Here is a 25811-nt window from a genome sequence, read left to right on the forward strand (position 1 = left end):
GCACATTTCAATTACCTAGGTATTAGATTGATTGGCTCTTTCATTTCTACGATTTTTTGCATAAAGATTGCATAATTATAAAACCCTCAAATGTGACGGAGCCGATTTTTGGAGAAAAAGATTTTGGGGTATATTTCAGCTAAAAAAACGGCCATAAAAGGGTTTTTTGGACTTAGTGAAATATTGGACCATTGTTTTTTCTGATTTTTTTGTATGAAAGTAGATGGCTCAAGCAGACTTTTGTAAAAAATGAATTTTTCAGCTCAAAAAAAGCATCTTTATCAATAAGAATCACTATTAATAAACATACATCAATGTTCTTAGCCAAATTACTCAATTTTTTGGAGATGTTTTTTTGCTCACGAAGTCTTGAATATGAAAGAACATTTCAAGAGCATGAAATTTTGGTTTCTAAACGTTTTTTATAAGAAACAAACGACTAATTTTAATAGATCGTCACTATTTGTGTTCTGAATGATTGTTTAATGGTCACGTCACGTAGATATCAATTATAAACGTGTTAAATGCATAATCCAGGTAGGTCCATCAAAGTATCACTTGTTTTTTTGCTGTTCAAAATATCCAGTCGGCATCCAGTCCAGTTGATATTTCTATCCTAAATAAGACGTTCCTAGTAGAATTGAGATTTATTTTGGGTTTGGGATCCGCAATTTTGTCCATATCACAGGAATGTTTTCTTTCACTGCTCAACTTGTAATCAAAATTTTAAACAGAACAAATTTTAAGTGCATAAATCCATTTTTATCCTTGGATTGCTTTTTTTTAAGGTCACAATAATGTTACAATGATCTTAAATGACAAATTGAGAAAAGTCTATAATTTTCTCTTCAAAACAATGACGAGGAGGTAAAAATGTTAAAGAACATCATCTTCAGTAGCATATTGATATCAATGATGATTGTGGGTGTTCCTGCCTGGTAGCAAGAACTCCCTTGGCAAATATCCAAACAGGTATACTCTGATATTGTGCGTATTATTTTGATTAGAATAATAATAATTCTTGTTTTTAATAAAAATATTCCTATGTCTCTTGAAATATTCTTGCATGAAAATAGAAGGTGTTATTTAGGCGTACAAACTTTCGTGAGCAGAAAATCGCGAAAGTTTCTGCTCGTGAAAGTTTGTACGTCTAAAGTAGTCAAGGGGTAGACTTCCACCATTTTAAGTTTAAGCGTTACTAAGCTACCCATGGTAAATCCCTCTTTAGATATATTATTTTGGGAAATATTTTATGGGGGACTTAGTATTGTTTATATTCTGTATTCATTTTGATAATCTTCTGTTTATCCTGTCTTATAGAACTGGTTTCATTTGAATCAATGTTTCGAATGAATTCATAGTGCGGAAAGGGGTCTGATCCCCCTTCTTAAATAACCCTCCCCCTTCTTGGCATCGCCCCAACCTTTAAAAATGCCTATCCCCCAAGGGTTTCGGGCTAAATTTTAATGGTAAGAAGGGAAGGGAAACAGTAAAGAAAAATTAAGTCTGGCAAATATAATACCACTTTTTAGTGAAAATAAAGAACTTCCTATCATGCAGACCAAATTTCATAACAGTGCTGGAAAACAATCTACAATATATGTAAGCCCCCCCTCTTAAACGACCCCCCCCTCCTTGCTATCCCCCCCCTTTTAGTGAAAATTTCTGATCCCCCCTTCTTCACTTTTTTGGAAGGTGTCACCCCCCCCCCCTTAGGAAAGGGGGGGGGGTTCGAACTATGGAATTGTTGTTGTTCAGTAACTATAAAATAGCTCTTTTTTGGTTAGACGACGACTTCAGGTTCCTTGAGGTATGATTATGATGAATGTCAAGTATTATGTGCCACTTCATTTCAACAAAATTCTGTACTAAAACAACCTGATTAAAACAAGGAAACTGAAAAAATGGCTAAAAATTAAATGTTAATAATTTATGCTTGATTGACCTGGGAATATCAAAATATCAATGTTCTTTTACCAAATTTCTTTTGGGAATTGAAAAGCTAATATGGATTCTGGCAAAACTCGATCGGGTTTGAACTATAGCCTATTCGCTTGTTCAGTTGAAACAAAAACAATCATTTTGTTATAGTTTAATCTATATTCTACTTGTGATCTTCTTATTATAATAATTATCTTTTAATCTTCTTTTACAGTTTCAAAGTTGTTGCTGGTTTATTTGCATTAGCCGTGTTATTGCCATCAATAACTGTAGCTTCGGTTAGGTGTTGGCTCCAAATTGGGTGAGGTAATGATGTCATCGCTTGAAAAACTAACAACAGCAATCCCTCTCATATCAGAGATAAACCTTTTAGCTGTTGGTGCCATCGAATTTATTCCGTGTAGTCTTCTTTCGATAGTACTTTCTACTCTCCTTTCAATTGATGTCACCGAAATGCCATCAATTTTCATGCGATAATATTTCTCTTTGAATCTTGTAAGGAGTAATAGACATATGAAGCAAGTAGCTATCAAACACCAATTTGTCCATACAACACCTAAGAAAATAAGAAATGTAATAAAATTATGTTTAAACGCTTTTTATAAGGTCCAATAACTTTTTGTTGAAGTTTGGTTACTTTCATTAGTTTCATTGTTTTTCATGAGTTTTGAGAAATTGTTAAAAGTAAATTGTCCAAAGACATCCGTTCGATTTGGTTCAATAGACCTTATTGGAGTTTTTGATTTTTCTTAGGAATTCCTCGAGTGAATTCTATTGTAATTAATACACTCGAAACAATCCAACAATGCATCGCTATTTTAGAAAAATCAAAAACTCCAATAAGGTTTATTGAATTGATCGTCGATTCTGTCAGATTGACATTTGTCTTGTTAACAATTGAGTCATTCATTATACATTCTTTGTCTTGACTGATTTTCATTAAAACGAATTTCTTACCTATTTTAGGGACGTTGAAGAGCAACAAAAAAGCAAAAGTGAAGATATTATTGACCACACCAAGAAATCCGATGCTGACAGTTTCTGGTATAGGGTAAGTTAATTCTATGATCATCTCGTACATCAAGGGAGTTGATCCGTTGATACAAAAGCCACCAATCAGACATGGAATGTACAACATATCTAAGGGGGAAATGAAAAAAAAAATTCTACAATGTACCTTGAAAAAATGAAATTTTGGCGTGAATTTTATTGGGCGGATAGTCGGGGAAAACGGTTTTTCAGGGGGTATTAAATCTTGCGGATGGGAAGAAACCGTTTAATTATTATTTGTTTTGCAAAATGAGCCCTAAAACTTTGAAGCCCTCAATTCTTCAAAAATCTGAGGAATATTGAATATCATCGGATTGTGGTTCTTTGAGATTCAGACCTATCTGCTGTAGGACCAAAAGATTAGCCATAGAGCATTGCGCCAGCAAAAAATCACTTACCCAATCTATAAGTAAACACTTTCAAACAAATCACTGTGATCCAACAAAACATGATAAAAGCCAAACTAAATAATATGATCAATAAATGTCTCATGTGTCCGGGCCACTTGTCCGATAAATAACCAAGCGCTATTCCGCCGATTGCGCTGAACACTGTTGAAGCAAAACCCATTAAACCACATTCACTCTAAAATAAAAAAAAGCTTTTTCACGGTCGAAGAGAATCATTGGCAATTCAGGATCTATATACCCTCTCCCTATTACTATTGGCCAAACAATTTAAAAATTCGATATTATTATGATCAACCCCGGGAAGTCGTTATTAGTTTTTTTTTCTAATTACCGTCATGACTCGTTTTGACCGTGAAATTGCCTTTTGTTGTTGTTGAGGTATTTATATTTTGTTAAATTACGTAACTTGACATTATGGGAGTAAACGTTCGATTTGTGAAAGGGATCGCTTCCAAAAAGTCGAACGTTTGCTTCCAAAACGGTGGAAATTACCGTAACTTAAGAAAGCATGAAAAATTATTGCATAATATACTTTTTTAAGTCTTTAAGTCTTATAAACTACGCTCTATACGCTCCATTATTCGATGAAAATCCCTTTCCCTTTGGAAATCGAATTAGAGAGCGTCAAACTGTAAGTCTGAAAGATAATAAGTCTACTAACTTGTGTGATGCCAAGACCATGATCACTTAGGTTCAAATACAACACAGCTGCCCAACCACTGTAGATACCAGTTGAAGATGCAGCAATGAACAGAATATACCAATAATTTCTCATTTTAAAAAGTCTTTTAAATCCATCACGAAACTGTAGTTTTGTTAAACTAGCGGACAGTGATGGTGGTAGTTTGGGCTTGTTAGGGAAATAAAGCATAGCACATGCTGTTATAAAACATGTGACTAGAAGTTCTTTGTACATGAAAGTGCTGATCTCATCTCGTAGCTCCGCTTCTAAAGCGCGTGTTGTGATGTTTGGGAAACTTTCCCGAATGTGTGCTTCTTCCTTGACTATAGCTGGTCCAATGATATAAGATAGAGCAAGCCCGCCTTGTGATGCTAAAGTGGAAATAGCGGTGGCTCGGGTCCGCTCATCTGGTGGGAACCAATTACTGGAGACCACAGGACCAGCAGCTTGTGCTAACATCCCACCAAGACCGTTTAAGATTTGTCCGGTGTTCATGTACGTTTTGACTTTTGTTTCTCGGACAGCAAAGCAACGAAATAAAGCTCCAATGACCACCAGAAACAATGAACAGAGAAATGATTTCCTTAAACCTGAATTTTAGAAACATAATTAACTGTTAAAATAATTTCGCCATAATGTGAGGATAATATACCTTCCCCTGTTATACAAAGCTCTTGTTAGTTCTTATGTCAAAATCCTGCGAAGTCGCTAGTAACCCCAGAAAATGCAATAAAAAGCAAGCAGAATATGCTATCGGAAGTTATGGCCCTTTGAATTATTATTACCTCTACTACGAGTTTCAACTTTTAAAACAGCCAGAGCGTTTTGGCATAAAATGGTAAGATTCCTAATAATGACCTATTGATTGTAAGAGAATTTTGTACTTACCTCTTTTTTGCACTAGCCAACAAACTTCTAACGAAAAAATCACATATAGAATGGTATCCCAACTGGCTAACAATGTAATATCTGAATTTTCCCATCCATAAGCTGTTTTAACTGAAGATGCGATGGGTCCAAAGGAGTTCCATATAAAATACTGCATTGCAACGTACGCCGTAAAAACGGCAAGAATGTACCAACGAGTTTTATAGATCCGTGTTCGAGGTTGTGGTGCCGCCATTGTTGGCCTCGGTAATCGTCCATATTGTTGATCAAAATCATATGGAGGTTCATTTCCCTCAATGCTAACTGCATAGCTTGGCTCATCGCTCTGGGGATGAGTTTCGGACGGGATATGTATGTCTAGAATCGAGCTGAAGCGAACTGAACTAAATTTCTGTTTTATGCCTGAAAGCCCTGAAAATGAATCAATTTTTGTTAATGAAAATATGAATAGTATGCATTGACTCGCATCTCTTTAGTTTTTGGTGGAGTACCTTTTCTATTGTCAGAAAAATAATTTTGTAAGCATTTGATTAGAATGATGACCACGAGGGGATGTGTTGTTGGTTCGTTAGGAACTTTGATTCGAGGTGAAGTTAAGATAGCTTATTTCCCAAGTAGAAACTAATTGCTTTTATTTCTCTACAACCTTAAGTCGTAATCATGGATAAAAAGGAAATTGACGCCTTCTGTTTTAACGTTTCTGAGACCGCGTTCAGACGTTACGGTTTGTAACGATATCCGAAACGAAACGGTTCCGAAACAAGTGTGAACGTCAGAATTCGAAACGTTAAAAAAGAAGTCGTTACAAACTGTTTCGAAACAGTTTCGCTCCACTATTTTTATTGGAACGGAACTGCTCTGCTTCGTTTCCCCGAAACTTTTCGAAACCAATATGAACACTTCCTATCCGTAACAAATACCACACCGGAGAGGTACGAAACCGTAACGTCTGAACACTATTTTTTGCAGGAACTAATTTTTGCGGTTCGCGGTTCAAGATTTAATATTTAATATTTGCGGGAACTTAACTTTGCGGATTTCTCACTTGAAAGAAAATTAGAGCCGTACTGTGAATTATTCGACCTTTGTTTTTCGCATTTCGAAAAATTTGGCGGAAACTTAATTTTACGGCTTGGGTCTAAATACGCAAAAACCGCAAAATTTAGTTCCCGCAAAAATCAGGTCCCTTAAGGTAGTCTAGAAATTCCTTACCGGCCAAAAGTGGACTCTTTTTAAGTGAAGACTTTGTTGTTTCATCCTGCTTGTTGTTAGCTTTGAATCTTTTAATTGCGCTTTTTGATGGTTTTCTATTTGCCAGTGGGGGGTCACACAAAACGATTTCTTCAAATGATGTATCACTTGGAGATAAAACATTGTTTACTCTGGGTAAAATTGTAAGTGCGTTTTCTTCGAGATCAAAGTCTTTAGGACTTTCTTGTTGTTTTGAGCTACGTCTCTGTGAATTTAAATCTTCGCTTTGTTTGGAATTGCGTGATCGGGACTTTGGGTTTACAGGATCGTCGCTCTGTTTTGAATTACGCCTCTGTGAGTTCGGGAGCACAGGGCTCTCGCTTTGTTTAGAGTTACGTTTCTGTGAATTTGAGTCTTCACTTTGTTCTGAATTACGTCTCTGTGAATTTGGCAGCGTAGGGCTCTCGCTTTGCTTAGAGTTACGTCTCGGTGAATTTGGCACTTCAGGGTCGCTTTGTTTTGAGTTACGTCTCGATGAATTCGGGGGTACAGGGTTGTCGCTTTGTTTTGAATTACGTCTCTGTGAATTCGGGGGTACAGGGCTGTCGCTTTGTTTTGAATTACGTCTCTGTGAACTCGGGAGCAAGATGTCTTCATTTGGTTTTGAACCAGGATTTGCTGGCGACGAGCTAGATTGATCATTGTTGACAATTATAGGAGTGCCAGGGTCGATGGTCGATGTATAGTCTTCGTTGATTGCAGTTAGTTGTTTTCCGTTTGTTAGCACAACCTCTTTGACTGTGTCTTCATTTGATGCCATTTAATATGGTATGATGATGAGTAGATTTGGTAATGTTCCTTGTAACCAGCTTTCATAGACTGGTGTCTTACCAGTAGCGTTACATTGTTGTTCTGAATTTGATTCTTTGATTTGCACTTCTTTTTAACACTGTTTATTTGACGTCATAGACTTCACCAAATTTTTTCATCAAATTGACGTCAGTTTTATTTAAAAGTATATACAACCTAAACAGCAGAAGTATAAACAATCAAAAATTTCTGTTGCCTCTTAAATTGGTAAAGCAAAGATTTAAATTTACAAACTAAACCTCTAACTTGATAATCGGTCAAAATGCATGAGAAATTTCTTAGTTGATGAATACCGACACAAATCAGAAGAAGAAAAAAACCACTCTTTTCAGGACACTTCTTTCTAATCTTTTAAAAACATTTTGATGTATCTAGATCATTCTTATATGTATCAGTATGCTACTGATTGCATAAGTTTATTTATTGCCAAAAAGAAACTACTTCAATTAGCTTCTATTCAAAAGGATAAAGGATAATGCTGTTTGACAAACTACCACATTGCACGACGTAAATGATCTGAATTAATTTCACTTCTTCAGACAAATTAACTGTCTGGATGGAATGAGTGTTCTTCTTGTGAAAAATAAATCTTGTTAGGGTGGTATTGCATATTAAATAATGCTGAGAATTACGCAATACACCTTTTCGACCGTAGCCGCCAATTTCCGCGCGGGCATTTTTTGTCCGTTTTACCACCCTAAAACCGTCCGCAGTCTTTTTTTTTCGCACCTGAAGACAATAGAAAAAAGTGTAAAAGAAGGATTGGATCGAGTTTAGGGTGGTAAAACGGACAAAAAATGCTCGTGTAGCAATTGGCGGCTACGGTCCAACAAGTGTATTGTTGTAATTGCAAAGTACCTGATATTCTGATGGCGGATAGGCGGCCGCCGACGCTAAAGCTATAAAGGGGGGGGGGGCCGATTTCCCTTTGATCGAAGAAGGATTGATATGCCGCATCATCGGTCGTGTTCAATTGCCTTTGCGCTGAAAATTTTGATGGGATGGAGGATATATTGGATATATTGACCGGGGGATCTACTAAATTTGCCTTGTTTGGGGGCAAAACTGCTCTGTTTAGTTAAGTGTTAGCATCACTTGTCCGGGGGTAAATTTTCAAAAAATGTTTTTTTATAATATCCTCCATACACATATATATGAGGGATATTCAAATTGAAAAATTCCTGTATTTCCGAGATGTTTTGGATTTCTTAGATACTGTAATATATCTCAGGTATTTTGGAAAAAAGAAACATATCTATCTCTGGCAAGTCTAAATTAATCGAACGTTTTTAGATTTTCAAGAAAGAAATTGTTGATCATGGTTCTATCTATCCAAGTTCAATTGAGGTTTGATCAGTTCGATAGACCTTTTGCTGTTTGTTTTTTTTTACAAATCTGCAATTAACTAAATTTAAAAAAATTATATTGTACCGCAGTGAATTGCTGTGAACCGCAAAATTAATTTCCGCAAAAATTTCTTCTAGCAAAAATTTCTTCCTTTAAAGGTAATCAGGATGTCATGTTGATAAATTAAAAACTCCAGCATCAAAAAAATGACAAAAAAAAGTAGCGCACCCAGTAGTGCACACTTATTGTAATTATGCATTAATGTCTCATTGTTTTACCGTCGTTTTGTATACCTTATTGGTATTAAATTTCGAGATTTGTAATTGTAATTTCATTATGAATTTAACGAGCGTTGCACTACTTCGCATGTTTCCGACGTACTTGCTCTATTACCGAGTTTATGTATGTGTGTTTTTTCAGCGACGGAGACGGTACGGTTCTAATAGACGATATCGGCTTTCCGAATTCTCCCCGGATGATTACCCATGATGCATTGCGCAAAAAAATTCACGGACAATATTGACTTACTGAATTTTTTTGCGCAATGCATCATGGGTAATCATTCGGGGAGAATTTCGTTAAGCCGATATCGTCTATTTAACAAGATGGACGACGGTAAATCACCACTTTTTTCGTCCTCGATTTTGCGGGTCAGAAGTGCGGGTTTTTCCAAATCGCTTCAATCACTTTACCGTCCTCAAAAGTGCAAATACATAAACTCGCTATTGTCTTAAATCCGCCAGTGCAGTGCGATAGTTCGAAATCAATTTGATAGGGTACTTGATGATATGATACTGTATGGATAATGGGTCCTAGGACCTTTTAGTACGAAATATATAGATAGATAGGGTTCGGTGATAATGCTGATATTCAATTGACATGATTATATAATAATATATAATATAATAACTATCTGGTGAAAAAGAAAAAAATATCATACCTGCGCTGTTTGTAGTAGTGAAAATTATTAACTCTCTTTGTACTATACCGAATACTGATCGTTATCAGCTGTTTATTGGTGCATTCACTAACTACACAAACATAAAATACTCTAAGTAGTTGACGAATAATAAACCTCTTTAAATACTCTACAAAGACCAGAAAACATGATAAAAATTTATACAACAGCAGCAAGTATCACAAGCATGTTCAAGCAGCCATTAGGAAAAAAGTTCTCACGATGAATGTTTACAAAGGCTTGATTACACTTCTTAAACTATTGTATTTTAATTTTTAAGAAAAGCGCTCTTTTTTATCTTTGTGAGTGAGTCCACCTTTAGAATATTGCCAATAGTACGTCCGCAGCCAAACACAGAAAGGCTATCGTAATACTTTTGCTATGCGAAATTAACAAAGTGTGACCTGACGGTATTGCATGGCCAGTGAGGGCTATCAGTTCTTTTCAAACGACAACAGTCATTGGAGCCCTTTTTGACGTCGTTTTATAGACGAGTGAGTCCTTGATCAATCGAGAAGCAGTGTAATTTGCGATAATGGGTTTACTATCGCCTATTTCGATATCAAACATTGATGACGTCACTAAGGAATATGGCTTTTTTTGGGCCATTATTTTGGTTACACAGAAATTATTCTCATTTGTCAAGATCAGCGGTAGTCTGAAAGTGTGGCTGCCTATTTTTAAGAAAAATTATAGTGCTCAATATAGCTGAAATCCGAACTCTATAAAGTACCTCTCTGTACCAACAAAGAAGTTTCTAGCTCCAAAGAATGGAAAATATTTTTGTTGACCTATCTACCTCGGAGGTCCTTTCGTTTGTCCGTTGGGGTCGTCCACATAGTTCGTACACACTAAGAAGGGGAGGGGTCAAAGGAAAATGTACGTACGCAGAGAAAATTTTCGATTTTTACGTTTCTTGTCCGCATCAAGAAAAAGAAAAAGTTTCTTAATAAAAAATGAGTTTCATGTATGAAATAAAGGTCCGAACCAAACGATTTGAATTCAAAATTTTCTTCAACCGTACCATTTTTCAATTTTTTTGCACATAATGCCAAAAGCAATACCTTAAAAGTGACGGAGCCCAATTTTTGGGCAAATTTGGGCCTAAAAATGGGGTTCTTTAGACTTTTATGTGAAAATGTTTCATTAGTTTTTTCTATTTTTTTTTTTTTTTTGCACAGTAATCTAAAAATGGTAATGTTTGAAATCTGACAAATTACGCTCCCTTTTTCGATGAAAACCTTATTCCCCTCGAAAGTTGAATCAGAGAGCGTCAGAGCGTCGACTGTAGTTACCTAAAATTAGTGAGCGACCGTAGTGCAGTGATAGAGCATCGGGCTACGGTTCGCAAGGTTTTTGGTTCAACCCCCAGCCGGCGGGTCATACCAAAGAGTTGTACAGGAATATCAAGAAACAAAATATTTTGCGTTTGAAAGATGATATATTTGCAAAAATTAGAAGTTTTTTTCATGTTTTGACGCGTTTACGTTTGATAACTTGCTCAAAGTCTTCATTTTCATCATCAATATCATCGTACTCGATATTTGACAAAGGTTTTTTTTTCTCTCCTTTTAAGGTGTTCAATTCAGTACCTCTCAGGGTTTTAGCGACAATTTCATCAGTTGGTGTAAAAAAATTATTAACTTTAATCTCTTCTGAGTGATCATCTGATGAGTTGTCATTTTATTGGTGAGCTGGTCTGCCAATTCATGATATGCACCACTGCAATGTCTTCTGACATTACGTCACGGACCCAATAGCTCATTGGTTGGAAGTGACGTAACAGCAGTCAATACGTCACTTTCAACCAATCAGCTATTGGGTGGAACGGAAGACATTGCAATGGTGCATATCATGAATAGACCTTATCGGAGTTTTTTATTTTTCTGAAAAAGCGATGAATTGTGGGATTGTTTCGAGTGTCTTACAATAGAAATCTCTTAGGAACTCCTCGAGGGAATTCTATTGTAATACACTCGAAACAAACCCACAATGCATCGCTTTTTTAGAAAAATCAAAAACTCTGATAAGGTCTATTCAGTGAAGACTTTGTTATCTGTAGTTTTGTAGAATGTTGTTTCACCCATTTTGACACAATAAGAAGTGAACAGTGTTGAATGAGGTCTTCCATATGTTTCGGCTTTTTACAAAACGAGTCTCAGTGAAAGGTTGAGATTGGAAGATAGCGTTCTTGTATGAAGCTTTCAAAACACGATGGTATAACGTCCAGTGTTCAACTTCTTGATGTTTGAATTCTCCAATGCAAATGCCATTGATTTTTAACTTTGATGAAATTCATCTCGGGTCTATTCAACATTTAATTGCAAACCGACGACTGATTTGCGTTTTGTGGTGAAAACTTTTACACGAGTAATATCGACCTCTCTTTCTCAGAAGCAATCTTGAACAAAGAATTTCTCGAAACACTCGAATTTTTACCAAAGAATTAAATTTTCTAAAAACACACCACACATTTTGAAATACTTTTTGGACCTATCTGGAGGTCCTATAAATTAACCTGTGTTTGTTTAGGCTTCTGCTCATCCTCTAACGAAAAGAGTTTCTTATAGATAATATAATATATATATACGCCCTCCTATAGGAAGTAAAGGTCTGCGAATCAGACTAGTGTTTGTTCGTCCGTTCGTCCGTCCGTCGGTCCGTTTGTCTGTTACCAACTTTTGATTGAATCATATGAATCTTTCGATTTTTGGTACAAAGGTGCAAAATGGTGGTGACCAAAATGTGACGAAGCCCGATTTTCGGAAAAAAAGTTTTTGGGGAAATTTCAACCACAAAAAACGGCTAAAATTTTTTTTGCATAAAAGCAGATTTTCACAAAAAAAAATTTTCGGCCCAAAAAACGAATTTTTATCTATAAGAATCGCTATTTATAAGCATAGATCAATTTTCTTAGCCAAATAATTTTTTTTTTTTTAAGATGAAAATTTCACGTTGGAGGCCAATGGTTTGAGTTTTCTAGTTTGTTTTGTTTCAACGGCAACGGATGGGGCTCTTCGCCGCATCTTGTCATCAAGCTTTGTTGGCCTTGGAATTAACCTAAGTGACAACAGAAATAATTGACGTCATTATTTCGAAAAATTTATTTGACGTCAATTAGATATTGAAAACTAAAAAAGAATAGATATTGAAATGAACTTCAGATTGAAGTATCCCTCCAACTGATCAGCCACGTTTGGGTTTTCAGTTGTCTTATTTGATCAATATTGTCAAATATATATTGTGAAAAAAAGTGAATTTCAAAATGAATAACAGAACTGCTTTTGGTAGCAGAACACATGATGTAGATCTTTCATTCGAAAGCATCTCCAAAGAAGGCTTTGCATGGTGGCCTACTTATCTTTCAAAGCCTGACAACGATTCGTCAATCGACATTCGAAAGTTGGGGAAATCCTCGCTCAACAAACATCGTATCAGCAAGGAGCATATTTTCTTGAGAACTGGCTACAATGTGCAAGGGACCAACAAAATGAAGTCCTTGAAACATAAATTCCGGTCTCATAAGAAAAAAGTTGCTTCACATCCTTTCAAGAACAGAAATGGAAAGGGAATCGCACCAGAGTTCGTATTGTCAGACAACTCTTTTGACACACCACATCATCTGGATTTCCCATCCACAGAAGTTCTCAATCTCATAGATTCGATGGAACGGTTATCCTTGGATGAACCACAAGAAGCCGAAGAAGCTGAACCAGCGGAACAACCACAAGGGCAAGAGGTTAACCTCGTTGATCCACCGCAAGAGCAAGTAGCTAACCAACATGGGCCACCTCAAGAGCAAATAGCTGACCCCGCCGGGCCACTACAAGAACAACCTATGGATGTCATCGATGATCCAGATGAGCGACCAGCTGAACTAATAATTCAACCTCTGGAATTTTTAGGAGGTGAGCAAGTTGATAATGTCGGCGACGAATTTGATAATGTCGGCGACGAATTTGAACAAGCATTTCTGCTCATTCATCAGCTCCAAGAGCGATTACATCAATCAGAAGGGCTCGTGGACGTGGACGCTCAAGTAGAAGAGCTCTTCGACGCTCAACCACAAGGTCCATCTGCTAACAAGCCATATAGAATCGTTCGAATGCCGCCGCCAGTCGATAACAACATTGGAACGACTGGAACAGCTGAGGAACATCGACGTTTCAAAGAACCAATGAAAAACAACACTAAAAGAGTTCCAGCCTTCCTCGATTTACGCCCTCCTCTCGGATGCACTTTCGAAAACACGGCTTCTACGGAACTGGTCTCCTACTACATGTTACAGTTCAATGAATATGAACGTCGACGTAAAAGAATAATGCGCTCAGATGAAGAGTTCGAAGATGACGTTGAAAGTGACGTCGATGGCTATGAAAGTGACCTTGATGACGACGAGGACTACGTTAACAACATTGAGAATATTGATGTCATTGAAGATGACTTCGAAAGTGAGGTTGAAGATGACGAGAACGATGCTAATGATGATGAGGTCAGTATCGAAAACGGCAAGCGAAAACGTGTCGACGACACTGACAGCCAAGACGTCGATGACCCTTCAAATAAACGGCAACGTGTCGCTGACATCCCTTCAATCACTGCTCCCTTGTCGACAGGTTATTTCTTGTCGCCGTACACCAACAACATGGAAAAATGTCACCCTGATGATGTTGATGACGATATGATCCAGGCTGCTCGTAAAAGACCTGCAGCTGACGATGACGGCGACAGTATCGAAAAACGCCGACGACTTTAAGTCGTCACAAAAAGTGTCGAACGCAACGAAGGAATGGCAAATATGAGATATTTCAACACCTTTCAATATCATATTCTACGTGGCTTCTTGAACAACACATGGAAGTCGCAACAGTTAATCATTCCTTCCAACTAAATCCAGATTGCGTCTACAATATCTCACAACATCCTTTCTACGACGCAATTCGCGCGGCAAGACATACACGGCACCCGACACACACACTAAACCTCGTTGGATCAATAATTAAACCATCAATTCTCGACAGATATTATATATTTTTTAACATCATGAAAATATAATTTCCAAATATAACTTGAGAGTTTGATTTTCTTCTCGAACAAATACTGATGAAAAATATACAGTATTAGACATTACATCGGGATAAAACAAGAACATTATTTTATTTAAAGTGGTCTGAGATTGATGATTTTTGAAAATTTTTATTGTTGATAAAAATACTGCAGGTACCGAATTGAGGGAAGAGGGCTATTAATCTCAGATTTGTAGGGGTTAAATACGCAAACTTTTGCAGGGGAGCAGATTATTATGCGACACAGTAATTATACTTTTATGTAATGAATATACATAAAAACATGCCTAATTTTGCGTGGGAGAGCATGTTATTGTCTACGCTACTGCTAACAGGAGGGCTTTAGATACTAATATTTTAAATCATTTTTTTTATGCTGAAGTAACAAAATGTATGTCTTATATCGGATTTCTAAAATTTAATTCGTTTTAAATTAACTGACGTTCGTTCGTTCGTTCGTTTGTTCGTTCGTTCCAGCTTTTCTCGGGATTGGCTCATTAGTTTTTTGGACCTACCTGGAGGTCCTATAAATTAACCTTTGTCCGTCCGTCCGTTCGTCCGCCCGTCTGTTGCCTGCTTTTCTCGAGATTGGCTCATTAGTTTTTTCTGATTTTTGGCACAATGATGCAAATTGGTAATGCCCAAAATATGACAGAGCCCGATTTTCGAAAAAAAATCATTTCCGGCCGAAAATGCCGGAAATGTGCCGGAAATGTGCCGGTTTTTTGGCATTTCCTCAAGATTTCATCTTTAGTTTTTTCTGATTTTTTGCACAAAAATGCGTATTAGCAATGCCCAAAACTTGGCCGAGTCCGATTTTTGAGAAAAAATCTTTTCCGGTCGAAATTGCCGGAAATATGCCGGAAATCGCCGTTTTTGTAGATTTTCATCGGACTTTTTCCTTAAATTTCGTTGTTTTTTCACACAAAAACAATATTAGTAGCAATGCCCACCATGAAGCATGGTTCAATCGTCAATAGAACTGAGTTTTGAAGCCGGAACTTTCTAAAAATTGCCGGAGCAGCCCATTTTCGCCGGAAAAACGGTATTTCTTGATTTTCTCGAGCTGTACTTTATATTTTTCACTGATGCAAAATGACAATACCTAAAATGTGACGGTGCCCGATTTTCGACAACCGTTTTTTTTTCCGGCCGAAAATGCCAGAAATATGCCGGAAAAAACTGTTTTTTTGACATTTTCTCGAGATTTTATCATTAGCTTTTTCTGATATTTTGCTCGAAGATGCGTATTAACAATGCCCAAAACATGGTCGAGTCCAATTTTTGAGAACAATTTTTTTCCGGCCGAAAATGCTGGAAATCGCCGTTTTTTGGCTTTCATTGGACTCTTTCCTTATAATTGGTTATTTTTTCATTCAAAAACATTATTAATAGCAATGCCCACCATCAAGCATGTTTCAGTTTTCAATAAAATTGATTTTTGAAGCCGGAACTATTTAAAAATCGCCGGAACAACCTATTTTCGCCGATAAGACAGTATTTCTTGAACTTCTCGAGCTGTACATTTTTTATGAAATTTTGCACACTGATGCAAAATGACAATACCTAAAATGTGACGGAGCCCGATTTTCGAAAAACATTTTTTTTTCGGACGAAAATGCCGGAAAACCGGTTTTTTGACATTTTCGAGAATTTCCATTCTTAGTTTTTTCTGATTTTTTGCAGAAAGATGCGTATTCGCAATGCTCAAAACATGGCCGAGTTCGATTTTTGAGAAAAAAAATTTTCCGGTTGAAAACGCCGGAAATCGCTGTTTTTGCAGATTTTCATTAGATTTTTTCCTTGTATTTTTCTGTTTTTCACACAAAAACATTATTGATAACAATGCTCACCATCAAGTATGATTCAATTGTCAATAAAACTGATTTTTGCGACCAGAACTTTCTATTGATTTTTTCCCTACAACCCTTCCCTCTCCCCCCATCAACAATCAATGATGAATTTATTGCGTTATGCATTTTCGCTAAACGCTATATTTTCTGACTGATTATTTTCATTTTTCTCCTCGCATTGCTATCTAACTTTCATCATCAGGTAGGTCCATACAGCATCTACAATCCTTCAAGAAATATTTGAGACAAATGGGAAATTCCCCAGGAAGTTTTGAAACCACAATCGATTTTTAAGTGTTTTAAAGTAGTTTCGAAGGGTAGAGTTTTAACTCTGAGTTTTAACGCTAGACTTAAGACTTAGAACCTTAGGATCTGAGGATCCAAAAGTTGAAAAATGGTCCAGTAAATTAAATTAAAGAGATAGCCCAAAATCGGCTTTTTCGCCCGAACTTTAAATCTCGAAAAACGTCAAAATAACCGGAATTCTCAATATATTTCTTGAAAGATTGTAGCTTGTTTCTGATTTTTTGCACAGTGATGCAAAATGGTAATTTCCAAAAAGTGACGGAGCCCGATTTTCCAAAAAAAAAAAAATATTTGGGCAATTTTGGCCAAAAAGTGCCTAAAAATGGGGTTTTTGGACGTTTTTTCCGGAAGATTTTTTTGGCCGTAAAAATCGGTTTTTCTTATTTGGGGAAATTCCTTTTTGCCATAAATCTTTGGGGGAAATGAGCATTTCTCGAGATTGGCTTGGTATTTTCTTTTTATTTTTTGCATAGTGATATAAAATGGTAATTTCTGATGGAGCCTGATTTTCCAAAAAATAATCTTTTATATGATACTTACGGTAATCTATTCAAGCTGTTCACTATACTCTTTTACTCTCTTGCTATTTGTCCTATTTGTATCTGATTCTCATCATCAGGTAGAGGTCCATTCAGCATGTTGCTTGTTAATCTTAATTTTCCAAATTTTTTTGGAAGTTTCTTTTTGGACCTACCCCGGTGGAGGTCCTATAAATTAACCTCTGTCCGTTCGTCCGTCCGTTCGTTCGTTGCCAACTTTTCTCGAGATTGACTCTTTCATTCTTTATGATTTTTTGCACAAAGGTGCATAGCTATAAACCCTCGAATGTGACGGAGCCCGATTTTCGAAAAAAAATGTTTTTGGGCAAATTTGGGCCAAAAAACGGCTAAAAAACTGGTTTTTTGGACTTTGTGAAAAACTGGATCGTTAATCTTTTCTGATTTTTTGCATGAAAGTAGGTTACCATCATAGGTAAAAGATGGCTCAAGCAGATTTTTGCAAAAAATTTTTGTTGGCTCAAAAAACGCATCTATAAGAATCACTATTAATAACTATACATCAATGTTCTTAGTCAAATTACTCAATTTTTTATGTGATAAATGTTTTTTTTGCTCATAAGGGCTTACTTTTAAAGAATATGTGTGTTTAGACATGTTTTTATAGAAAAACTGGCCAAATTCGATATTTTTTTTATAAGCACATTATCAATTACTTAGGTATTAGCTTTTCTCGAGATTGGCTCTTTCATTCTTCATGATTTTTTGCACAAAGATGCATAACTATAAACCCTCGAATGTGAGGGAGCCCGATTTTTGAAAAAAAAACATGTTTTTGGGCAAATTTGGGCCAAAATACTGCTAAAAAAAGGATTTTTTGAACTTTGTGAAATATTGGATCATTGTTTTTTTCTGATTTTTTGCATGAAGGTAGTTAAAAGATGGCTCAAGCAGATTTTTGTAAAAAAAGAATTTTTCAGCTCAAAAAACGCATCTTTATCTATAAGAATCGCTATTAATAAGCATACATCAATGTCCTTAGTCAAATTACTCAATTTTATGATTAGATAGATGTTTTTTTGCTCACGAAGTCGAAATATTTCAAGAGCATGAAATTTTGGTTTCTAAATGTTTTTTAATAAGAAACAAACGACTAATTTTAATAGATCGTCACTATTTGTGTTCTGAATGATTGCTTAACGGTCATGCTCAAGTAGATATCAATTATGTATGTGTTAAATGTATAACCAGATAGGTCCATAAAAGTATCACTTCTTTTTTTGAAAATAATCCACTCCTGTTTATCTTTTCAACAAGCGCACTAAACCTCTATCTAATTCTATTTCTATCAAAAGTCGAAGCCTTGTCTGCAGATTATATTAAAGGCTTGGGGACACGAGAAGTTTTTTTCACATTAGTGCAATGCAACATGCTCCACCCCACCAACCTGAAACGTTTTCTCGTAAATGTTGCAAAATTGAACAAAGTCATTAGTGGACCAATTAGAAGCTTGAATAAGCACGGCAAACAATATAATGATGTTCTCGAGTATTGTTTCATTTCATTAGTTTTGATGTATTTACATTGAAAAAAAAACTAGTCCCTTTCGGATTCGAGAAAAAAATGATATTTTTAAATATCAGCTATACACAATAATATATTCGTTTGTCTTAGAATTATTGGAAAAATGAAAAATTTCTAAAAGTTCAAAAAAATATCTTTAAAAAAAGAAATTGTCTCGTTCTAAATTTTCTGCAGTTTCAGCTCTTTACATTTTATTACATTTCAAATTTGAAAACAGAAAACTGATAGGCGAGATGAGAAATCATGTTTCAAACTAAATTAAAAGCCAATATGACCTGAATAAATTAAGTTTCCTTTTTCCCTTGCCGCGCATACAGAATTTCGGAATTAAGAGTTATCCTGTCGTTGGTTCGCTACCAATTACTTCTACTGTTTTATCAGCAATTGAATATGCGGAAACCACTAACCATTTCTTAAAGAGACATGTCTCTGTCTTATTTTCAATTAGGGTTTAGTTTGTGTCACTTCGATCTTGTTAGATTGTGGGAAACTTGTTAGATCTGACATCACTATTCTTTGGTGAATCACTTAAATGTAGTTATTTAAACTAGTCTCATATGTTCGGACCATATGTATTCCAACCAGGACTTAAAGGTGTGGAGCCATGAACATCTACTGCACATGGCTGGTAATCGCTAGTTGAATGTGGGTGCAGATGTGAGGATTGGTAGAAAGATTGACGACCGCTGGTCGGTGAATATGGACAGTATGACGAATCTGATTGTCCACCATATCCTCTTTGCGATTGCTGGAAAGATTGAGGGATGTAGTTAGGATACGAGGGTGCTCTTTCGAGTGGCGGATATCCGCCCGTGTTTGTAGGCGTGGTTGGTGTTAATGGATTTTGAGGTAAATGGTTGTTATTGAATGTGCATTGGGATTTGTTGTTATTAAACTCGTTTGTTGATTCTGATGTTGTGTTTCCATTACTGCCATTATTATTGTTGTTATTACTGCTGCTATGGTTGCTGTTGCTATGGTTGCTGTTGCTATGGTTCGGTTTTGCCGGTGACGAAAGTGGTGGTGGGTCAATGTTGTGTGATTTATCAGAGTTAGGAGATTGGAGGGCAGGCGAACGGTCTCCTCGTTCAGGACTGGAATCTGAGTTCGTACTTTGTGATGTAGATGATGATTTCTTGGATTTCTGTCGGTGTTTTGCACGCCTGTTTTTAAACCAAACCTGGAATATGAAAAAAGTTTGAAAATGTTAAATAATCGGAGATTATCGATTTCTATTATTTTAATCTCTTTATAATTTGGACTAAATTTCGTCAAGTGGAGCCTCTTATTAAATGCTTTCATCTCCTATAATTCGAAAAAAGAAGTTCCCGATCGTGTTCGAATCAGCGACAGCTTGCAATGTATTAGATACATAAAGCTTAAGGGTCTTATTTAGGCCCGGCAAACGGCGAATTTCGACGGTCCAAGGTACGAAAATAATTACAATTAGCCGTTCGAAAAGTTCGGTTCGCCTCAAGTACATATTTACGCTAATAAATACACTGCGTTTGCTATGAATTCGCCGGCCAGCCAGAGTTAATTTTTCATTACAAAAACAAAAACAAACAAAAACTTTCTGCATAAAGTCTTTATTTTACATAGATACCCCAGTAGTCTACAACCCATAGACCGCGTTTCCATTATTTTAACAGGGCCAGCGATTTCGGCTATCTATGAGCTAATTGCTTTAGACCACTCACATATTGCTCCTTAATATTTCTTTATTATACTTGTGTCTATAGGTTGTGCGATGAAGATTATCATAATATCAGAAGATGTTGAGATTTCATAATAACTAACCTGGACTCTAGATTCAGGTAGGCTGATTCTTCTTGCTACGTCTTCGCGCATAAAAACATCAGGGTACTTCGTCTCACGGAATAAATTCTCCAATATTTCTAATTGTCCTTTGGTAAATGTTGTACGCTCACGTCTTTGCTTTCTTGGATATCCTGAAATTTAACAAAATATTTTAAATATTATTACCTAGAAATCTAAATTATTTTTTTTATAAGCATTGTACTTATAAGCATATCTAGGCTCAGATATGGGGAAAAATTAAGCATATGGCAAGCATAACTTGAGCCTACGAGAAATGTTTTTCCTGATTTTGGCTTTTTTGGCTGGAATTTTACGGATTTTTTGTATTTCCTTAAATTTATGCTTTAGATTTAAGCATCCCCTCAAGCATTTTTCAGCATTATTAAGCTTTCGACCTAAGCATCTTTGAGCCTGTTTTCGGATTTTTGTATGCTTATAAAAAAAAACATGTATTCCTTTAGGAAAAGACAGTCGAGTGAAGTAGAATGGAAACTGTACCATGAGACTGTAAGTTAGTTACTTTTCGTTTTATTTTCAATATTACCGAGTTTAACTTTCCTCCGTTTTGTTGTACCAATGAAAGTACGTAACGCTTAGTTCTGTATTTGGTATTTGTGACAATTTCAACCAACGGAAATATTACTAGTCTTTTTAAGGTATTCTTCGTTTACCAGAATTACTCGAAAAACAGAATTTGACCTTTTTCTTCAAAAGTGAAAATTCAGATATTTTCAGCAGGGTTCTGGCAGCGAAAAATTAGCGCCGTTTTGAGGTTTTGACTTTTATACACCTCGAGTTTGAAAAGTCTTACCGTAATAATTCAGGGGGTAATGTCCAGGGAAGTTATATGGTCCATGGTGTGGTACATGATAGGATGGTACTGGATTATAGGGCCACGTCATCCTGCGTTCGCGCTCGTGTGAGATCTGAAATAAAGATGTTAAAAATAAGTTAAACACAATGTCAATATTAATAAAGTATTTGAGATCTCGATTTAGTTAATGTGTGGTATATGATCCAGAGCTAATGGTGAGTAGGTAACGCTTTAACCAGATTATCAGCCTTCTGTCATGATCATCCGAAAATTGAATTGAAGATATCACATATCATCTTGCAAAAAACGCTAACAAACTAGTAATTAACATTAGCAGGGTTTCGTAATTTCTTTTTGGCAAAGTAACGAACTCTACATGTATCGCCACCTTGCTGCTTCCTGAAGCTCCCCTTATCGAACTAATACTATTTTGATATTAGTAAAATCCTAATTTTGAGGGTCAGTTTTTCTCTTATTTTAAGTAAAGTTTTCTCATAAAGTCTCGATAGTTAAGGTTGATATGTGGCCTTATTTGACAAAAAAAACCGCACTATGCATGTTGCAATGTTGAAAGGTAAATTAATTAGCTTGGGAAAAGATAAGTCTGTTTTCAAACCTTCGCTTTGGAGGAAGAGTGTTTCTCCTTGACCCATTAACCTAATCTTTTTGTAACCCAACGTTCTCAATGTCGCGTAAGTTGAATTTATTCAGTATCGAAGAGTCACTTGAAAAAATCTTTTACTATAATATTTTGAAATTGAATATTGTGTTTGTATTGTACTCCCGTTCTTACTGTACTTTACTGTCTAAAATTCTAAAGCAAAGATCAACTTAGACAAGATCACTAAAACGGAAATAATTTAGAAAGTGGGATTAATTTGAGTGCCGAAGATAAGCCCGGTACAAGGTGAACATTGATGACGGTTTTTACAGTGCTAGCAGTGTTTGTTCCTAACTTTTCCGCCACTATTCTTTCCGTAACCCCTCATTACGACAGTAAACTACGCGCTTATAAGTTTTCCCAGCGTTAACTGTCCCTCTAACAGACGATAGCATCCTCTGACATTAACCAATAGTAGTCTTTACAGGCGCTGCGCCAGCGGGGGGGAGGCACATTTTTTCAAAACAAAAAGAAAATTTACCAATCAAGTCAAATTCTGTTTAATAACCTTAAACCTTCAGATCGCCTAAAACAGGTCTGTTTTAGGTAATCTAAAAGAGCTAAAAATTGCTTTTCACCCGTCGGCCCCATCCAGTGGCGTCTCCTTAGTCAGTATATTATGTGGCCCTAATACTTTCAAAGTGGAGCCGTGGCCCCTGTCTTTGGCAAGCCTTTTTTCAATTCAAGACTTCATTGTATACTTACATAGCTAGTTAACATTGTAAGTTCCGAGCACACTAAAATGTGAGCGATTTCACTTATAAGTTCCACCAAAGTATCGCGCCGATGTTATTACGGTTCAAAAACTTTTATAAGATGGCTCAAAAACCTTTTTGCTGAGTTTCAACAAAGCTCGAAAATGATGACCTTTCCCTTTACCAACCAAAAGAAGTTTGTACAATATAAAAAAAATGTAGTGAATTTGAATAACAAAATACTTAAAGAAATACCAAGCTTATAATGATCATCAATAATATTAGTCCGATGAATTATTTCAAAACCTTAAAAAATTATAATGAAGTGAAACGTTTTTTTTTTTCGCTGATCGGTTTAAGTCGTTACTATCTTGGATTAATCAAAAAAATCTTCGAAAATCTTGTTACGCACCTTTTTTCACTCTCAACTCTCTACAACACCCCCAGATGTTTTTCTCATTGCATAAAATATGCAGACTTTGTCCCCTTTATTTTTGTATCGTCAATAAAATTTAGCTTTTTAGCTTACGATTACACACGTGATTGATTTTAGAACAATAGAAAAATACAATTAAATAAAGGCTAGATTCTACTTGGAGTTTCTAGGTAACTTTTCTGTTACTGTATATGAAGCAATAAAAACCTTTTGTTTTAAAATTGAAGTTATTGTTCTGGATACCCAATGAGATCAGTTGGTTCAAAAAGTCCATTAGGAGAGAGTCGTGATAATGTACGAAACGCGTGGAAAATTCTTTCTGAACAAAAGGGTAGGAGACAATAATATTTTATTATCAATTAGCTTTCGAATGATTTTTATGACGATGATAAAAATTGTGTGGCCGGATAATCTTTAGCTAAGCTTATAAAATTTCATTGTGAGAAAATTTTTGAAGACGGATTTTTGATTATGCTTTACTTTTTTTTTGCTGTTTTCTCTCTTTTTTAGACCACTAATATTTGTGTGAGGGGTATATATCAATTAGGTTGACTTTTTAAACAGTCCTTTTTCTTCAATGTTCCTCTTTCAAAGATTGAAGAACAGAATGAAAATGAATTAGAACATTCTCAAGGCGCCTGGTGTGCTAGGTGTAATGACTTAACCATATTTCATAAAAATTTTGAAACTCAAAAAAAAAAAAAATGAGTGAAAAAACATTTTTCGTTGAAAACTGATGGTAAAATTTCCCACGAGAGAGACAAATTTCATAAAGTCATTAATTTTCTACTGATGGAAAGGCGAAAGGAAACTGTCAAAAAAAAATTTCTTGAGGAACGCCATCTTAATTTAACCTTTAGAGACTTCCATCGATTTCGAAACTCCTGAAATTTCTTGGTACTAAGAGACAGAGATGATTTGCTCATCATTTGAGATTAGCAGAATTTTATTCATGTAATTCCGATTTAGAAGTTTAGAATCACTACTGAACCTAACTATCAAAATTTTAAACAGAAAACTAAAGTTAAAAATCCAGTTAAAAAATCGCTTTAATTTCAAATCTTTTAAAAATCATCAACTATCGCGAATTTATTTTCTTAAATGTATAATTCAATTTTGTTTGTATATTTCATTAAAAAGTGAATTTAAACAAAACGAAAATTATTTGGTGTGTGATTTAGATTTTTCAGATTTTAAAGTAGGATCGGCTCCTGATTTTTGTAAATGTTTTGTTTCTCTGAACAAAAATGGTCAAAAAACTTCACCCTCGTCCTCACAGTTAAAGTTTTCTCTTTGTAACTAATGTTGGTTACTAATCATGAAAAATTGTGGGTATCTACCAAGAAAATTATGTAATATACACTACAGTGCAACGCATTAAAAAATTAATATTTTCTTCGGAAGTTGGTTGAAACTATTTTACGTAGGTTGCTTCTTAATCTTGTAATTTTTAGGTTTCATTCTACATTAGGCACACTTTTTTACTCTTTCTAGAAGATATTTCAACATTTTCGAGCGCTAGGTCAATATTGCCTTGAATACTTGATAGCGATAGTGTAGCGCCGATTGACATTAATTTTTAAAACTGCGACGGCTTCTTTGCGGGTTCACCACTTTAATAAAAAACTCCGATCAAAGATGGTGGTTATATCTCAGTCCAGAGTTTATTAAGATCAGTGGTTATAATACACCCAATATCTCATGGTCATCGTGGGAAGCCTTTGAATCGAAAAGACAGAACACTACTATTTGCTGAATTTTGCGTGGAGAGGAGTTTATTTTCCTCGATACCTAATTAGAAATTGTGTAATTTCCTTGTTAGCCAATTAGAAAGAAATGGGTGACACAATCGAGACAACTATACGCCAATTGGTCCTAGCCGTGACTAGACCGGGTTCTACTTTAGCCCTGGTAATATGTTAAACGAAATTTCGTATTCTCGCTCATACAAGGTAACTTTCCATGATCAAGATAAAAGTTAACCTTTTCCTCTTAGTCTAGTTACTATCACTTTATCGTCACTGCCTACAACAGAGTTCACGTTTGACTTGTCCATACACTTCATTATTCGATAATGATGGAAGCTGCCGTCAACAAAAAACTCTAATAAACGATGCTCAACTATTTGATATGCTCCCTTATTCAATGAAAATCCAACAACCCCGTCCCCGTGTATCCCAGGCTTTACCCATGTTACCTATGGACGCCAGAGAAATATTATCTAGCGCTACCAGTAAGCATCAAAAAGCTGATATTACACAGTTAACGAAGTTGAAAATCCTATCGCGCGTGAAAATCTACTTAGAGAGCGTCAACTGTAGTTCAAAATTAATCATTATCGATAAAATCAGTTTTGAATTCTCAAAATATTAATGTTCCACTTACCTGAAAGTAAGGTCAACGTTGTCCAAAACGAAATCAACTGTCCGGTTATAATTCAAAGTTTTGTCCGATATTCAAATCTCCAGTCAGTCTGAATAGTACTTCAAAAATGTCTGATGAATTCTCGTTAGCTGTTGATGATAATTATCATAAAATGCAATTAACAAATTTCTTGATCATTAAAAGAGTTTTATACTAAATGATGATGATTGTAAATCTTCAAAATCCCCTTTTTTTAATAATCAAAAATGTAAATAAACAATTGAAATGTTTATGATATACTTCAAATTATTTAATTCCGTCTTGTTCCGAGCGAGTCGAATGCTTAAAATGACAGACTCTGAATTTTTTTTAAGAAT

At 35.7% G+C, this 25811-nt stretch overlaps 2 protein-coding genes and 1 long non-coding RNA gene across 4 annotated transcripts; 1 reads left to right on the plus strand and 2 right to left on the minus strand.

The window, feature by feature from the left end:
* The first annotated feature begins 794 nt into the window (after positions 1–794).
* On the plus strand, positions 795–20975 carry LOC136803634 (uncharacterized). The gene is made up of 5 exons (XR_010846168.1): positions 795–972; positions 2156–2247; positions 2908–2992; positions 20386–20460; positions 20926–20975. It is a non-coding gene; the product is annotated as an uncharacterized lncRNA (long non-coding RNA).
* On the minus strand, positions 2202–7190 carry LOC136803632 (solute carrier family 49 member 4 homolog). The gene is made up of 6 exons (XM_067060362.1): positions 6184–7190; positions 4972–5382; positions 4063–4673; positions 3390–3576; positions 2899–3081; positions 2202–2497 (listed from the first exon to the last, which is right to left on the minus strand). The coding sequence occupies exons 1-6, from the start codon at positions 6980–6982 to the stop codon at positions 2202–2204; spliced, it is 2487 nt and encodes an 828-aa protein (XP_066916463.1). The 5' UTR covers positions 6983–7190.
* LOC136803633 (homeobox protein OTX1 A-like) lies at positions 18593–25811 on the minus strand. Of its 2 annotated transcripts, none has more exons than XM_067060364.1 (4): positions 25456–25811; positions 21276–21390; positions 20444–20595; positions 18593–19823 (listed from the first exon to the last, which is right to left on the minus strand). In XM_067060364.1, the coding sequence occupies exons 2-4, from the start codon at positions 21364–21366 to the stop codon at positions 19197–19199; spliced, it is 870 nt and encodes a 289-aa protein (XP_066916465.1). In that variant the 5' UTR covers positions 21367–21390; positions 25456–25811; the 3' UTR covers positions 18593–19196. The 2 variants fall into 2 exon arrangements, with proteins under 2 accessions (XP_066916465.1, XP_066916464.1); XM_067060363.1 differs by lacking the exon at positions 25456–25811 and adding an exon at positions 22645–22845.

The sequence above is a fragment of the Clytia hemisphaerica genome, unplaced genomic scaffold (genome assembly GCF_902728285.1).
Source record: "Clytia hemisphaerica strain Z4C2 unplaced genomic scaffold, Clytia hemisphaerica genome assembly, whole genome shotgun sequence".
Taxonomy (NCBI): domain Eukaryota; kingdom Metazoa; phylum Cnidaria; class Hydrozoa; order Leptothecata; family Clytiidae; genus Clytia; species Clytia hemisphaerica.

Bases quoted from the DNA above. Each gene is read 5' to 3' on its own strand.
- LOC136803633 (XM_067060363.1), bottom strand. The intron at 20,596-21,275 runs GTAAGACTTTTC...GTTAAATTTCAG, and splicing joins TTACCCCCTGAATTATTACG to GATATCCAAGAAAGCAAAGA. The intron at 19,824-20,443 runs GTTAGTTATTAT...TTCATATTCCAG, and splicing joins TACCTGAATCTAGAGTCCAG to GTTTGGTTTAAAAACAGGCG.
- LOC136803632 (XM_067060362.1), bottom strand. From the start codon at position 6,982: ATGGCATCAAATGAAGACACAGTCAAAGAGGTTGTGCTAACAAACGGA. The intron at 5,383-6,183 runs GTAAGGAATTTC...ATTCATTTTCAG, and splicing joins AAAGAGTCCACTTTTGGCCG to GGCTTTCAGGCATAAAACAG. The intron at 2,498-2,898 runs GTAAGAAATTCG...TTATTTTCTTAG, and splicing joins CTTCAACGTCCCTAAAATAG to GTGTTGTATGGACAAATTGG.